Source organism: Anoplolepis gracilipes, chromosome 2, assembly GCF_047496725.1.
Source record: "Anoplolepis gracilipes chromosome 2, ASM4749672v1, whole genome shotgun sequence".
Classification (NCBI taxonomy): Eukaryota; Metazoa; Arthropoda; class Insecta; order Hymenoptera; family Formicidae; genus Anoplolepis; species Anoplolepis gracilipes.
The window spans coordinates 17,862,316-17,879,878 of NC_132971.1; the positions used below are offsets into that span (position 1 = coordinate 17,862,316).

The 17,563-nt window shown below is 29.9% G+C and overlaps 1 protein-coding gene across 3 annotated transcripts in view; it reads left to right on the top strand.

The window, feature by feature from the left end:
* The window catches only part of Dop2r (dopamine D2-like receptor), a 257,504-nt gene extending 244,819 nt beyond the window's left edge, over positions 1-12,685 (top strand). The window contains exons 6-8 of one of the 3 annotated variants that reach the window (XM_072886458.1): positions 333-527; positions 4,215-4,699; positions 5,135-12,685. In XM_072886458.1, coding sequence (XP_072742559.1) covers positions 333-527; positions 4,215-4,699; positions 5,135-5,343 — 889 coding nt within the window. In that variant the 3' untranslated portion in view covers positions 5,344-12,685. The remainder of the gene's footprint in view (positions 1-332; positions 528-4,214; positions 4,700-5,134) is intronic. The other 2 variants (XM_072886459.1, XM_072886460.1) reach the window with 2 other exon arrangements.
* The last annotated feature ends 4,878 nt before the right edge of the window (positions 12,686-17,563 follow it).

A 17,563-nucleotide genomic window follows, 5' to 3' on the forward strand; every position in this document is an offset into this window, starting at 1 on the left:
TTTCGTAAAATTTTCTTATTTAAATTGGATGATTTGAAAAGAAGAAATAAATGCAAAACTTGAATAATTGTGATATTTATTACGATATTTTGAATTCAATCATTGTTTCATATAACACAAGTTAAAGCTAAATCGCTGAGCTCTCGCCCTAAAGGAGAAACAGCGATGCTCTGTCACTCAGGATCTTGCAGGTGCTGTCAAAACGCCTGTCGTCGCTTTGTGCATGGTATATACGCTACTTGCCGGATTAATGCTGAGGGATGCCGGGAAAACGAGGAAGTGCATGATAGGTGTAGAGGCTTTTCTAGAGGCTTTTGACTAAGATCACGTAGTGGGTATTCTGTGGCAAGGTTTGCGGAAACGGCGCTGGGGGCGGCCGCTCTGGTGGCTCCTGGGATCGAGGAACCCACGAACACCGCTTCCGGCAGCAACGAGGACGAGGACGAGACGCCCCTCGATCCCGTCGTCGTCATCTCCAACGACAAGAGCACGGAATTCTTTTTAGCCACGGTCGTCGAGGAAGCAGCGTAAGAATTTCATCATATCTTCCTTTCATTTGTCTTGCCACGAGCAAAAGGAGAATGTCGGAATTTTCTTTCAACTATCGGATATCGGATCGCATTGTCATATTGTTGCGCGACTTGTCATGCTTATCATAAAAGACAAAAGAATGCATTATTTCCGAGACAGTAACTTTCCAGATCGTTAATGTACTTTTAAGCTTACAATAATAGTACAAGATGAAGTCAAACGAAAAGGATTTATGCGGTTTGCAGTGCCATTTATTCAATATCATAAAAATATATAATTAGCGAACGATAAATTATATTGCATTGTATTTTGCTACATCTGTCTCGAGAATTATTAGGTTTAATAATATCACAAGTCAGTAAGTGTGAGAAATAATGCATTAAAATATATAACGAAGAATTGATAAATATTAACAAGAATTTATATAAAATTATTATATATGTATACATATATATACATAGTTATTTTTTAATAAAAAATAATAAAGTACTAAATATATATTTTTTCATTTTGAATTTGTAGTAAAATATATATACTGAAAATTTATGAAAACACACAAATAAACTAGTTACATATATAAAAGAGCATAATCAAAATCATGATATAATCAAAATACACTTTTACAACTTTTCTCTTTTCCAGTTGCTAAGCTCTGAAAAAAGAGACAATCATTTACATATTTACAAAAAACAAAAGAAACAAATATGTGACATGTTATTCATCCGTGAAATATAGAGAAAAAGAAAATTCACGCACGGTGGTTCCTTTTATTATAGATATTTAAAATATAATTTCAGCATTTTTTAATTCTCACGATGTTGAAAGAAATACGAAACATAAAATTGAAAAAAGAATTATCAACATCAAATTAAACTTTTTTTGTGTAATATGTAACTTGTATATTGATAAGTATTTCATCAAATTACATAAATTTTTCAGGAGCCATATTAATATAATTTTCTCGGTATGACAAATAAAATTGTAAAATTTTTTAGCCATAATTATTTTTTTACGTTTTTTTCTTTGAAGAGTTTTAAGCAACATGAAAAGGCTTTGAGTCAATCAAAAGTTTTCGTCTACTCTTTAATTAGCCTATTGGCATAGAGAGAGAGAAAGAGAAAGAGAGAAGAGAATCTCCAATTAAGAGAGAGTGTATTATTTCTACTTCACGTGTAGATCAAAATTTGTGCCCATCTTTCTTTTACTCCAAGTCTTTTTCGGATTACTTTTATAATGTAAGAATTAATCTCGAGCAAGCGATGCTTGTTTTGTATTGTTGTTTTTTGATAATAATATATTTGTAATAGTAAGATTCACAATAGATGACATTATCAAATTACGAAACATAATTATTTTTAATTAAATGTACATATATTACATACAAGTAATCTGGAATGAAAAATAATGTTGTGTGTATGTGTGTGTGTGTGTGTGTGTGTTTCGAAATAATATATGTTAATAGATAATGTATCAATCTCACATTTAAAGTTATTCTATTTTCTTATTTTTAAGTTCATCTTGAATGGATTTTACTAATAATTTTTATAAATATGAACTTTGATTTTACAGTTGCTTATGTATAAATAAAGCTCTAATTATTTTTCCGCATTTAATAATTCTCTAATCTACACATACATGTAGTTACTTACACATGTAACTTTGATGATCATTTTTTAGACGTGCAACTTTCAAGTTTTGTTAGAAAGTAAATTATAAAATAATTTTAGATTTTTTACGAAAAAATTAAACTGTTGTCCAAAAAAACTACGACTAGTATTTCTTCACTTTAAAGTAAAATATTTTATTAGTCTCTTATATTTTAGAAGTATCGTTCAAATAAAACTTGTCTCACATGACAAGTAAAGAGACAAAGACGATTCAGTACAACGTCGGAACTTTATCAAATCAAAAAACTTGAATGTCACGATATTTGCATTAACAAGTTGAATGTTCGAAAGTTTGAGGGAAATTAAGTAAAGTAAAAAAATTCATGGATTTTTCCGCGGATGTACGAGGAATACAATGCGACGAATAGTAAAAAGTCAGTGATCTCTCGGTCCATTTCATTTCTTCGTTCTTTTTACGGCTGCGGTACAATGATGGCCACTCAGTCCACGAGCGTTCGCGTGCCTCTCTATTTCCAAAACCTCATACAAAGCCCGCGTACAGTACGTTTAATGGAAACTCGTCGCTCTGATAGTAATCCGGAAGTTCGCCGGCTAATCGCGATAGACAGTCCCTTTGTACTGGCGTGCGTGAACAATTTGCATTCTAATTACTCGTTAGAGAGAGAAAGAAAGAGCGAGAGAGAGAGAGAGAGAGAGAGAGAGAGAGAGAGAGAGAAAGAGAGATGGAGAGAGCAATACCTTTGAAAATGGGCCAATCAACTTTAAGCACAGACAGTTCACAATTATTAATTAACATGTATTTTAAGTTCCTAATTGTGAGTGATAATAACATTTATTTTGCCATGCGTTGGATTTTGTGCTAAATGTACGAAGAATTTATAGACACACACATACACATGTATACATACATAGAATACAATTTGTAGATAAACAGAAATCTTATTGTTAGTAGTTACACAATTCTGTTTCATAATTATAACTCAGAGAATTATATGTATAAAAGATAATATAATATGGCTTTATAAGTGATTTATGATAAAAAGCAAAAGGATTGTACGCGGTTTATTATTTTTATATTATAACATTTATGCAATTATTTTAATATATATATATAAAGCAATATTTCATATTAAAATACATATTTAATAAAATATGTAAAAAAGATATATATACATATATTTAAAATCTATTTTATATAATCTATATAAAAAATAAAATTTCGTTGTTTAAAGTATTTAAAATAATTTGGTCTCTCCTTATTTCTTGCCTCTGAGGGATGTAAAATTTGTCACTTGTCACTTGTATGTTTTTAATAAAAATTGTTAATATGACTCCTGATGCAGATATTATATAATTCAATTCTTTATGAGATATTTTCTTTTAAATATTCTCATATTTCTATCAATTATAAAATATCAAAGTACCAAAATTTCAAAAATTGTGTCGACCAAAAAGAATGCGATTATCTCTTTGAAATGCAGAAATCTAATACTATTAAATACTCGCACATCTAGAATATGAAAATAGAATTATTTTCAACAGCTATTAATAAATAACATCGTACAAAAATTAAAACGTAAAAAAATTTTTCTATACAATATCTAAATGCAAAATTTAGAGATGCAAAATGTATTATAATGAGCAAGAGTAAATAGAAGATATATTACTTATGATAATTTTAAATATTATATATAAATATAATTATATAGCTAATAATAATAAAAAAAGTAGGTTCCGGATGGTTGTCGCGTGTCTTGACTGTAACGTTTGCGAAAGGTCGGCATAACGCTATCAAGACACGCGGTATCCATCCGAAAGCCCTTTCCTCTGAGGATTTTAGTGGCCGCGAAAGCTTTAAAACTAGAAAAAAAGTAGTTAAATGAAATTACTAAAGTACCAGTTTTTGTTTTGTGCGGTTCCTACGTTTCTGCATTCGACACAAAATTTCGAACTTTATTAGTCAGCAGTATAAATTATAATTAAATCGTAAAATAGAATTAGAAGTTAATTGCTGTCGGTGAATTATCGAGTCTTTTTCTGACACTCGAATCGCAGTTGTCGTTTCAGTGCGGTGGCCCAGGCCCAGCTGACCGGGACACCTAATGTACAGCGAAACGACTCCAGCGGTTTTGACGGTGCGGCGAGTAGTACGATGATCCACGAGCCGCTCGAGACGAACTCCAGTCCGAGCCCGAATCCGCGGATCACCTCGGGTCCGCCATCCTCGTCAACCTCGTCATCGCCACCGCCACCTCGAGGAACCAGCGTTTCCTCCTCGACGCAGACAAAGAAGAACGGCAACAACGGTGGTGCGAACAAACAGGAACTGAAGCGGTTAAAGAGCGCCGGCTCGCTCTTGCCGTTGCAGCTCGCCAGGACGCCCAGCGTGCTGTCGTCCTCGGGAAAAAAGGACCGGAAGAACGCGTCGTCCGGGTCAAGGTTCACGATATATAAGGCCAACAAGGCCAGTAAGAAAAAGAGAGAGAAGAGCTCGGCCAAGAAGGAACGCAAGGCTACGAAGACGTTGGCGATCGTGTTAGGTAGGTTGCTCGTATGTCGTTGCATTGATAATCAGCTCCGTTCGCTCTGCATCTGTTATTGATGAACTTGGGAGCTAAAGATAAATCGAAAAAGAGTGGAAGAGTTACACCGCACATGTGAGAGTCTGAATATATAGTTGGGTAGAAAAACATTTAAAGTGATTTAGAGTGGTTTAAAACCTACTGAAAGATTAGACTAGTACTTACATGTAAAGAGATTTTCTGTATTTATTTCTTATTAATAATAATTCAGTATTAACATAAATGATAACATGAAATAGTAGCATATGTAAAAATTAATCTATAAAAGATTTAAAAATTATAAAACCAAAAATAAAAATATTAATTAACAAATAATATCTTTAAAAAAAAATTACATATTATTTTGCTCGCTAACTTAATTTCAAATCTTTATTAACATAATATATGTCATAGGTGTCTTTCTAATATGTTGGGTACCCTTCTTCACTTGCAACATCATGGATGCAATTTGCACGAAGCTAACGAAGGCTTGTCAGCCTGGTGTCACAGCCTTCATCGTCACTTCTTGGTTGGGCTACATGAACAGCTTCGTGAATCCTGTAATATATACTGTGTTCAACCCCGAATTCCGTAAGGCCTTCCGCAAGCTGATCAGCGTGTAAGCGTGCGATTCGCACCTCTTAAAGAAGAAATACGGGACAACAAACGTGACTCGGTGTGAATCGTCGTATTTGTGATGTAACAACGAGACTATAGGTTTTCTCGACAAACTCGCAACAGGTACTGTTGTTCTTGTATTTGGAAATGTAGCAGCTGCGTTTGCGTATCGGTTTTCGCATTCCGTTGCGCGTCGATCGTTGCCAAGTGAAAGAGAAGAGCTGAGTATTTCACGGTACATTTCCTGAAATTCAGAAAATACATTCTACACAAAAATGAACGAAGGTATTATTTTCGACGAGCGTCATGTGAGCCGTATTATTTTATGAAAATAATTTAAATAAAAAGATTATATATATATACATATTATAATGTAAAAAATAAAGATAAAAAGTTTCTCTAGTTATGCTTAATAGATTTTTCTTACGCATATGTACATATTTAAAAAATTTAATTATTTAATTTTGCATACATATAATGTTTCCTTTTAATAGATAAACATATGTTACTGAAGATAATAAATGTTTTCACATTTACGTATTGCATAATATATAATATTATATAATTGCATAATATTATATAATATATATACACAATAATTCTGGAGCGGAGGGATAATCCATTTTCCGCTAAATCTTAAGTGAAAAAATAAAATATTGTTATTAAATGATAGAAAACAAAGAGAATTGTATTTCACTTGGTTAAAATTGACACGCAATCAGACAGCGAAAATTATCCGTTGGTACATTTGTTGCTATCGAATGCAGCAACGAATCATCGCGTCCACGTGCGTGAATGCGTGCACTGTGATATCGAACTATCGTGGCGTGCTGGGGACACACGTGCACTGGTATACACGTGCACCGACAATGGAGCTGAACTCTCGCACGAATAGCTCAAATAATTTTGCTAAGTGAGGCTTCGCAAAATAAAACATCGCGCGAAATTAGCAAGAACTTTAGGTAATCTGTACAAATCGCAAGCGCTTATGTGGCATCCGAAGAACTCGACAGACTAACTGTTAAGATGTAATAATCGCGTTCGCATATAAGGGTGAATTTCCCCTTGAAGATTATTTCGCGGAAGCAGATAATAATGAAGATTCAAGAGCGCGGAGGGTTAAAGTTGTTGGAGGTGTATTTATTACGTGAACATATATTACACATTCACACACATACACACACATTCGCACATATACACACACACACACACACACACACACACACACACACCATACATCTCCGTGGATAATTAAGTGCGCCATGACAGTATTAACGTAGAACGTAAGGTATAGCAATATTTTTTCGCTCAAAGCAAAAGCAACCGCCGTTTGTACGACGATACATAGGTATATGCTATATATATTCTCGCAGTGTAATTATATGTATTTATACTTCGGTACACACACACAGAAAGAGGGAAAGAGATTACACACACATATATATATATATATATATATATATATATATATATATACACACGATATAAATGAACTTATGCCGTTCCTTCAACGATATACAGGGTGACGCCAAGCAGGGGCAGAAGCTTTAGGACAACATAGAGGAAGATTAATTTTTGAGAACAGCAAACCTTGTGAGCACTATTTGAAAGCTTCTTAATCAGTTATATTATTAAATGTTAAAGAATAATTATTTTTGAGTTATAATAACACGACACTGATTAAAGCTTGTGTATTAAGGCATCGAGTATGCTATTTTTCGGGATGTCTGAATATTTAGAAAGAAAATAATTTATTAAACTTTTTAAAATAATAATTTTTATTTTTGTGAATATGTTTATTAGAGAATAGGTAGAAATTTACTATTGAATCGTCTTTCGAAAAAGTTTTTAGTACGCGTTGAAAAATTCAAAGTTAGTCTCGAGATTTATACATATATGAACATCTCAGGGTTTCTCAATTTAACGTTTTTACACGTTTCTTGTATTTAGTTATTTATTTATTATAAAAATTGTTATAAAAATATCTTTAATCTAAACAAAGAAAAAATTAATGACAATCTTATTAAAATCTTTAAATGGTTATTTATTTATAGCCTATTACTTTTCGATGAGAAGTAATACTTAAATACTTTGTAGATGAGCAATGAATCTCATATATTAAATTAAACTACACATATTCTTCTTAAAATTAGATAAACTATTATAAGATATATGCAACTTATGTATATAAGTAAAAAACTGGCAATTTTACATAATATGCAATATCAACTTTTAATAATTTTACATTTGTTTTAATGAAACTAATGAATCTAATTATTATAAATATCCTTATTCTTGATTGCGTTTATCAGTATTTTCTGAAGAGCTGTAAAAAATACTACGTCACTTATCATCTGCAAAGTATTCATGTAGTAAGCGATGAGAAAATAGATAAATATAAAAAGGAAATGTGGAAAAATTGAGAACCTCTGACATAGATATAAATAATTTTACGATTCTACTATCACATACCCACATCTGCAAGTTTTACTCGCAAGCATAGTACGGGCTCGATCGAACGGTAAAATTTCGGAACTTGTTCCGCTTCGGCGTATTGAATGATGTAGGATTTGTCGCGTATTCCGATATCAATGCCAAGCTACGAATCGTATGAATAATCAGGTGATCTTGGGACAATGACAATGATGTACGCAAAGATTGAAATCAGAATTTTCCATTTCACGGTTCGTTCGAGCGCAGAACAATAATATCACGATTTATTGTCACATAATGGTTAATTTTTGTTATGTCAATGCTCCCTTTTATAACTATTATATTATATTATATTATTCTTTTTTAATAAAATATAATATTTTATTTTATTTTAAAAAAATAACAAAAAAAGAGAAGTCAATCTAAATTTAGTAGGGAGGACTGCAATGAAAGAAGAGCACACATGGAATTCATTATCAAATATTATATCAAGCTCCATGGAAAGTTTTCGTTCTCAGAGGCTAAATCGAGAGTTGTGTCGAGTAGTTTCTCGCGACATCGCGTACGTGTCCTAAGTTTCGACGATCCTTCGCGTCCTCTGTTTGCGGTCAAGCATGAAGTTCGTCGTGACCGAATTACGAAACATATCAGTACGAGTTACACGGCGCGATAGCTGTCTCCACATCAATTTTCAAGATGCGTTTCCGCGTATACGTATGGTGGCAGACCAATGAAAGGAATGAATCAATATCTAACGGAACAAATTAATTCACTGCACTGGACTATATCTCTTTCTTCTTTTTTAATAATTATTGTTACCACATGCTCCCTAAAACTTTTGCATCAAACTGTGTGAATCAATATTCGCGCTGACTTTTATTAGATTTAATTATGAGGTATCACTTGGCACAATTGACTTTAGAAGAAAAAGAGTAAAAGTTTTTCTCCAATATTTGATTTGTTTTTTATTTTAAATTCAATGTCTATCAAAATTTTACTGTGGCAAAGATATATCGTCTTCCATCGTTAAGTATACTCGCATTTTTTGGCGATAAAATATATAAATATATAATTTTAAAAATATTTAGAGTACTATTTTGTGTTTATCTGTGAATATTTATAATACTTAAATCATTTTTAATTTAACTACAATATATGTGATAAATTTTTGTTGCAAAATATTAAATTAAATATTAAATATATTGTTTATTTATTTTTAATATTCATGAAAATCATTGGAAAACAGTGTTTAAAATTGAATAATTATTGGATAATTCTGCGCAAAATATCTATATTTATCTTAACAATAGAAATTGTTTAGATTTAATATAAAACATATTTTCTGGTATCTATTACATCAAAAATTGAACACATCAGTTTTAATGTGGAGAGAAAAGTAAACATTTCTCATTGCTATGTGAAAGCTATGGCACGCAGAAACATAAAACGTCCAGTACAGCATAGAACTTTGCACAATGTTGCTGCATTCTGTGTTGTATGGGATAATCAATGTCCCATGTTTGATTAACTTGCGTAAAGTTTCACGATCTCCATCGCAACCGCAAAGTTCACATTTCAACTAATATTTGGTCGATGTAATATGAGCATCTCAAATCTCGATTATATCGGAAATACAGTGATTCCCTCGAGTTTCAGATCTAATCAAAATGATTAACGCATATCTCACAATCATAGGTATAATACGCTTAATATTTTAAAACGCGTTGATGTTTGAAAATGTTTTATTTAGTGCATCAAATGAATAGTGATGTCAAATAATATAAATTCACATATAGCGAGAGTTATATTCTGTAACGTTGTAGCGTTTTCACAGTTTTTTAATATCAAATTATTCAAGAAAGGTGATAATTAGATCATCAAGAGATACGATCATATTTCGACGTTAAATGCACAAAATTAATTAGCCGAATGTAATTTGTGCTCATTGTGTGTAAATGTCGGTATTATTTTTATTTGTTTAAAATTTTATTTTATCTAACTTATCATCGTATCAAACATGTGTATCGATTAAATATTTTCAATCTCCTTAATTAAAAACCTAACAACGATACTTTTCTTATGCAAGCATTTCATTATAACTTCAAAAACCAATACTTTTAATTTTGAAATTTCAAAGTCCATCATGCTAAAAGTGATGGCTTCTTATTTTGTGATTTCAATCTCACAAAAAATTTTTCTCTTTAACCGTATTTGCAACAAGATGGATTTTATTTCTCAAGCTACTTCACAATTGCATTACTGGACATACATTTTGTATTAAAAATATATCGTATTAAAAAGCAATACTTATATTTATAATGTTTATATATGCAAAAAATGCGCGCCTTCTTTTTTTCTATGTTATAATATTACGTGCAAATATGAATACTATAAATATACTGTCAGATAGACAATTGAATTAATTATTAACTTATTTTATTTAATTTGATTTATTTTTATAAAATAATGAAATCAATATAAAATATATTTCCAAAAAGTTCACATATAAAAGTTTATATATATTTTTACTTTGTGAAGATTTGAGTCATGAAAATAAAGTGTTTTTCTGGCGTTATATATTTATAATGTGAATTTTTCAACAAAAATTACACACCTACATGTTTTAAAATAATATATATTTTTAAACCAGAGAGATCACACATTTTCCACACAATAAATCTTAAGCTGATAAAAGTACTTATGCGCGAAATACACATAAAAAAATCTCAAAAATAAGAATAATATTAAAAAATAGTTTCAAAAATAAGAGTAAAATTAAATAAAACTGCCAAATAATTGATTAATTAGTTTTTATCTTAAAATAAAATTCATTATTTAAAATCTTTTATTTTGATTGACACTTGTTACATGACACATTTCATAGCTTACTTAGCTTATATCACATTGAAACAAGATCAAAACTTAACATGTTCCAAATTGAGAAGAAAATTAAGAGAGAGAGAGAAAGAGAGAGAGAGATTAATTAGTTTTAATTTATAAAAACGTTAATCCATCAATGTTTGGCAGTTTTTTATTTATATTCCTACTTTTGTTTCTAGAAACTATTGATAAAACTATGAAAAAACATTTTATGTAAACTAGCGTATTTTATTTTTATCTTCTTCTTGTAAGATTTTTGTAGAACATTAGATATTTAAAATACGCAATTTTAAATCAATCCAGACACAAATTTTTGCAAGGTTCGAAGTGTTGTGAGAAAATCACTAGATACCAATCGCGATTATTGGGTTCGATATGCGTTATGTGTGTGTCTTGTGCTGTTGCAATAAGATCTACAATCAAAGCTTTTTACTTTATGGGTTTTTGAATGCTAAATTACGGTGGTAATTTTTAAGCTTCCAATGTATATTTGTAAATATTCTACGAGTTACGAGCTGTATCGTCAAATCTATCGTTACATACAGCTTCGTGTTACGCATGGCGCGATTTACGGCGAGGTTTCTACTTGATTTAGATGAAATAGCTCGCGTACGTTACGTGCTCGTAAGCTCGAACGAGTCGCTCACAATAAATGACGCGAATTTGAGCTTGACGAACGTTTGACCGCAGGGTCGAATCATTTGTCGCGATCGGTCAGTTTTTTATGTGAGTTGTTTCGCAAAGTGAAAAATTGCTCTGTGAGCTAAATTCGTTACACTATTACATCAAATAAATTAGTTTCGAGATATAAAACAATATTATTTTCCTTTTAATCTGTTATACTTCTATTTTTGCTATTTTGTAAAATATACGCGCTGCGTATATTATTTTTTTTCGTTTGAAACAATATAGTAAAGATTAAAATAATGAATCGGTAAGTCTTTCCGTAAAAGAGCGTCTTAAATTACCGCGATTGAAACTTCTTGCAATCTTATATTCTACTTTGTTGATTACTTGCTTACATAGTTTTGTTGTCTCTACTTTCAACTTTTCTTCTGCGAAACAAGATAGCGGTTTATTTTGACAACGCCCAAGATAATATCCGTATTACGATGATTGTAAAATCTCGAGAAAGATTATAAAAAAAATTTCGTGAAATACATTTCGCTGAAATATATTTAACCCTCAAACTGAACACGTGAGTTTTTCGTGTCCGTGCCATTTTTAATCTATTGTTTTTAAAAAATATTAATAAAATCTTGAGGTTAAAAACTTATCCAAAAAAAAGTTTGTCAAAAGGAATTTATAACTGAAAGGACAATTTAAATAGTTTATTCAGTGCAAAGTGCTAGCCACGCGTTCAGGATTACGGTGCCAAAAAAACGTGTTCAGTTTGACGGTTAATACCGGAAGCGAAGTTGTGTGGCTTAAAGACCATAGCTTTTAATTCGGATTTAAGTCTTTTAATTTATGTAAACCTTCGAAGAAGCCTACTTAAGTCGCTTCGGCCACAATAAATCTGCGCAAACCGGTTGTGAAGTTTAAATCCCTTCATAACTTTAACTGGGAAAAGTTCACTCTGTGGTTCTTTGACTCATCTTCTTTCGGACGGAAATCGCCTATCTCGTCTTCACCTCCGTAAATCGCACCACGTGTCACTTAGCTTTTGTCGTAAAGGAGTAAAGAGACTTCCAGGTGAAGTTGATTGCTTCTTAATTAGCAAAGTTTTCACGCTTTCCTTTACTAATGAAGCACAGACACAGGGGACAAGTGCAAGCATAATAATGTAACGGATTGGGATATGTAATCTACGAAATTCTCCCATTCACATCCGATTTTGTGACCCATATTCTCATTTCGGCATTGCATTAACACATATTTACACAGTAGTTATCTGATTCTAAGTCTTACTATCAAAGGCCAAAACGCTAACAATAAGACGAGTATCAAATAACTATATTTAAAGTTAAATGCGCAATGAAAATATGAACAATTCAAAAAGATGACATATAAGACTTGTACGTCAAAAATCACGTGTAAAACTTAATGATTTTAACTATAAATATGAAATGTAATCAAATATATTTCCGAGCAAAAAAATAGACAGAAAGAGAGAGAGAGAGAGAGAGAGAGAGAGAGAGAGAGAGAGAGAGGGGAAAGGAAAGAAGTAAGCCTAGTCTTCTTATAGCGTGACACTTCGAAAGATATTAGAAAGTTTCTTACCATTCTGAGTAAGATGGCTGTATTTTTCTAACCTGATACTTTTCCCTCTGTACATATACGAAACACGTGTATATGATATATATCAATATATACATATATATATATATATATATATATATATATATATATATATATATATAAAAGATATATGCAATATACATACATATATATGTATATGTATATGTATTTGTATGTATATACCTTAGACGACGTGTGATGCGTGAAACGATATCACAATTTGCGAAAACAAGACAACGTAGTACTTGTATATCTGTGTAAATATATACGTCTAATTGAGGAAGCACGATTGCGTTCGTGTGTGTTGTGCGCGCGCGCGGATGTCTGTGCGTGCAAGATACGACAGAGTTTCTGGTAATTTCCAATAGAATCTGAATTACAGAAACTTCCTGTTTCTGTTTGCAAAGCGATAATGTTAGCACGTTGTCTTTCGCGGATGAAAGTGTTGAATTATGCTATAATGTTATAAAATGAAAAAATATATAGTATATTATATGTGACATAAATAAAACGTGCGCGCGTGTTATGTCGGTGTGTAAGATTGAATGCTGTTTTCTTATGAATTTCTTATTTATTATCACCAATGGTCTATACAGGGCATAGGTTTAAGAAAAAAAAAATCTTTAATTTGCTGAGAAATTATAAGCTGCGACAGAAGAAAACATTTAAAAAATGCTGTATGTACTGAAGGCAATACCTATACATACTTAAGAGAACGCGAAAAATATGCGAAACACATCAACACGCGACATACATACACAGAAAAAAATACACTTGTTAAAAGTAATAAATTATAGTATAAATTAAAAATGATCTTGTAATTTCTTACCTTTAAATCATATCTCTTTTTCTTTCTCGATTATTTATACATCAGAAAGCAATAATAAATAAATATAAATATATAACTAAATATAATATAATAAAATAAATATAATTTACATGATTAATTTAAATAAATGTTGCAAATTGTAAATAAACGCACGAATATATGAAAGTATTATTTCTATAACATATCTCGCTTATTAATGAATATTGCGTAAAATAATACCACTATTGAATTTTGGCAAGACACGTGTATTAAAATGAGTTGTGATTCCGCGCTGAAAACGTACACTAAAAGGATTTTGTAATTGCAAGAGTTTTAATTACGGTTAAAATAATGAAAAATAACGAAAGCACGGATAAATCCAGTTCGTAATTAAATCGTTTATGCTATCTTTATAAAATGCACGAATGAAATAATTTAACGTAAACTGAGAGTAGATTATTCATTCTACCGCATGAAGAAATTTTAGAAAGGAAAACGAAATAAACTTTGTATTATTCTCATTAGATCTTAATTAAGTATAAAACGATGAATCCAAGATCTGCTACAAAAGATAATAAAAGTAACGAATAAATTTAATCCATAAATATGATCAATTTAAATCGCAAATTAAGCAAATGATATAAAATATGCAAAATAACAGCAAAATATAAAAACATCTACAGAAGTAAATTCGCGTTATTTACATATTTATTAAAATTTAATTTGTTAAAGATTTTTATCTATATTATATAACTAATAAAAGTAAACACATGTTTGATATACTTAATAATAATTTATTTGAATGTGAACATTAAAATTTATTTTATTACACACACACATACACACATATATATATATATATATATATATATATATATATATATATATATATGTATGTATGTCCTTTTTAATTAATTATTTATCAGTAAAACGACATTTAATGACAAATATATATGTAAATAATTTAAAAAACATGTAAATGTATATTAAAAGATACTGTTGCTGTATGTTACATTACAACTTCTTTTTTATATTGTCATGAAAGTTAATGCTAGATTTCAATTAAATAATTTTTGTCATTGAATGCAACAACTTTTTTCCAAGGTGCAACTTAAGTCTACCACACACGTGTGACTACATTGATTCGGTTCAATGCAATCTGCAGTGACAATGGTCGCGGCCAACTACTACGGCCACCAGCAAAATTCAATCTGCAGGAAAATCGTTCGGTGCCAACTTTTACGGACGTTTGAGGAATAAAGGGTATCCTGGGACTTCGACCGTTTATACTCTGTGAGCATCGAGGTTCTTGGTCATGTGATGAACAAAAAGAAAAAGAGTAGTAAACGATAATAAATAAAAAGTGAATACAAAACTAGAGAGAGAAATAAAAAAGTTATGAGAAAAGAGATTTAAAATAATGATGTTTCCGTACCAAACTTAATTTGCTTGGCGTTTGAAACAATTTAATTTTTACTCACTCAATATTCCCCTCGACAGTATAAGCTTTGAGATAGCAACGTTTTTGACTCCGAAATAAATTTTGATATGCAATTTTACAACTTATTTATGAAACTTTTTTAACAAAAGCAGTACATATTAAGATTAACAATATAATAATATAATTGACAATAACAATATAAAATAATAATAACAATATAAAAACAATGACAATATACAAAATATATTTTTTTACAGTTAGTGATTTTTTTACAGTTAGCAATTTTCTAAATAAGATATTGGTCACAGAAATTAAATAATAATGCAACATATTCTTTGAAACAAATTCTATTGAAATATTTATAATACATTAAGTTGTGAGAGAGTAATAAAATAAAAGAAAATAAAGAAATAGTAATATATTCTAGACAGAGTACATGTCTTCAAGAGACGTCTAAAAAACGATTTAAAAACGTCTTCCTTCAAACATCCTTCAACGACATCCTTTAGACATCTTTAAAATATTTTTTAGTCTTTTTGTGTTTGGAATTTAATACTAATTTTTTATGTTATGAATAATTATAATTAAAAAAATATAACTTATTTGCTTAGTAGAATCTTTTTGGTATTTTTTTCTGTATCCATAACATCCACAAGTATTTGTATTATGTACGTAAAATTTTGGACATTTACATGTGTATCTCAAAAAAATCTCAAATGTCACAATTGTAGATAATATTCTAAAGATGGTATCCCATTCCAGTCTGAAATAATATTTTATACGTTTGAATTTTATATAATAAAAAACTTAAAAATAATGTGTTACACATATATATATCATGATACGATACTCAAATCAATAATTATTGCCGCTCTAAAAATAATAAGTATTTTACATGTGTAAAAACACTAAAAAATATGACAAATAACAAATAAAAACAATATAATAAATATTTAGAAGGTTTTAAAATTATAATATTTGTGTAATAAAAAAATTGTATAAAATTACAATATTTAAAAAATATAAAAATGTTTTTTCTTCTGGATGGATTTTATAGATAATTTTCTCGTTATTTATCTGTTTCTTAGTCTAATTTTTAATTTGTATTCTAGATTAGTATTTAAAATTTTATTTTAAAAATTCAATATATATAAACTAATTGTTTTTAATTAATTTTGTTTTTAAGCATTTTTTTAGAACAGTTTATGAAGATAGATAAGACTGCACATAATTATACGTTCAATAGTTCAACAAGCACAATTTGCTCTGTTCGATGTCGAATCTTGTTTCATATATATGTATATATATATATATATATATATATATATATATATATATATAATATATATCTATGTATAGTATATCTATGTATGTGCATGCTTGTATAGCATAAATTGCTTGTTTTGGAGCGGTAGTAATTATTTTTGCATTTAGTAAATATGATTAATTATGACGGAATATATGTACACACAATTTGTCACAATTAATCATACTCATTAAATGTAAAAATAATTACTGCCACTGAAAAACAAATAACGATTTGCGCATCTTTCTCTCTTTTCGGTTGAGATAGAAATTTTCTTCGGTGTAATTAATGTAAAATAAAAAACTGAAACGCGACTACGAATGAGACACTTTATTTCTCTTCTACTTTCTTTCGTCTTTTCTATCTTATAGCTCTGCGAGAGGGGAACCAGCACCTGGTACTCTGCATGCAGAATGGCAACAGTCGTATTATACGGTAAATTTTTGAAGGATTTACGAGCGACATTGTACCTGAAACGAAAAGTACGCGGAACATTTTATTTGCGCTCTTGCGCAAATGGAAAATTTTTATTCTTGAAAAGCACACATTTTTCAATATTAAAAAAATATAATCTCTTTTTTCTTCTTGGCTTTTTTTTTTTTTGAAAAAAAGCAATAATCGATAAGAGCATGCAATATTATTTAAATATCTATTTTTTGTTATATAATTTTTTGGTGCTGCATGTGTACATATTAAATTTAATATTTTGTTATAAATTATATATTTTTTTAATTGTATTTTAATATACGTATTGCGCGATATTTTTCAGTTTTATAATAATCTTGTGAACAATTAAAATATTTGATCATAAATTCTTTATAATAAAATATTTCCTATAATATGATTTTCCTTTTGTATATATTCAACACTAATTAAACATTTAAAAATCGAAGGAAAGATTACATTTTTTTATATTAGATAATTTACTTTTATATTGATTTAATATTTGATAGGGAATTCATGCGTGAAATGGCTCGTTCTAATGTTACATTGCTATTAATTGATTTTGCCTTTCAACCAAACAGCCGGAGTTTACCTATGCGGATGAACTAACAGAATTGTCAGGCACGTATATGATTAACAAAATTGGTTTACTAATTAATATCTCGTGAATAC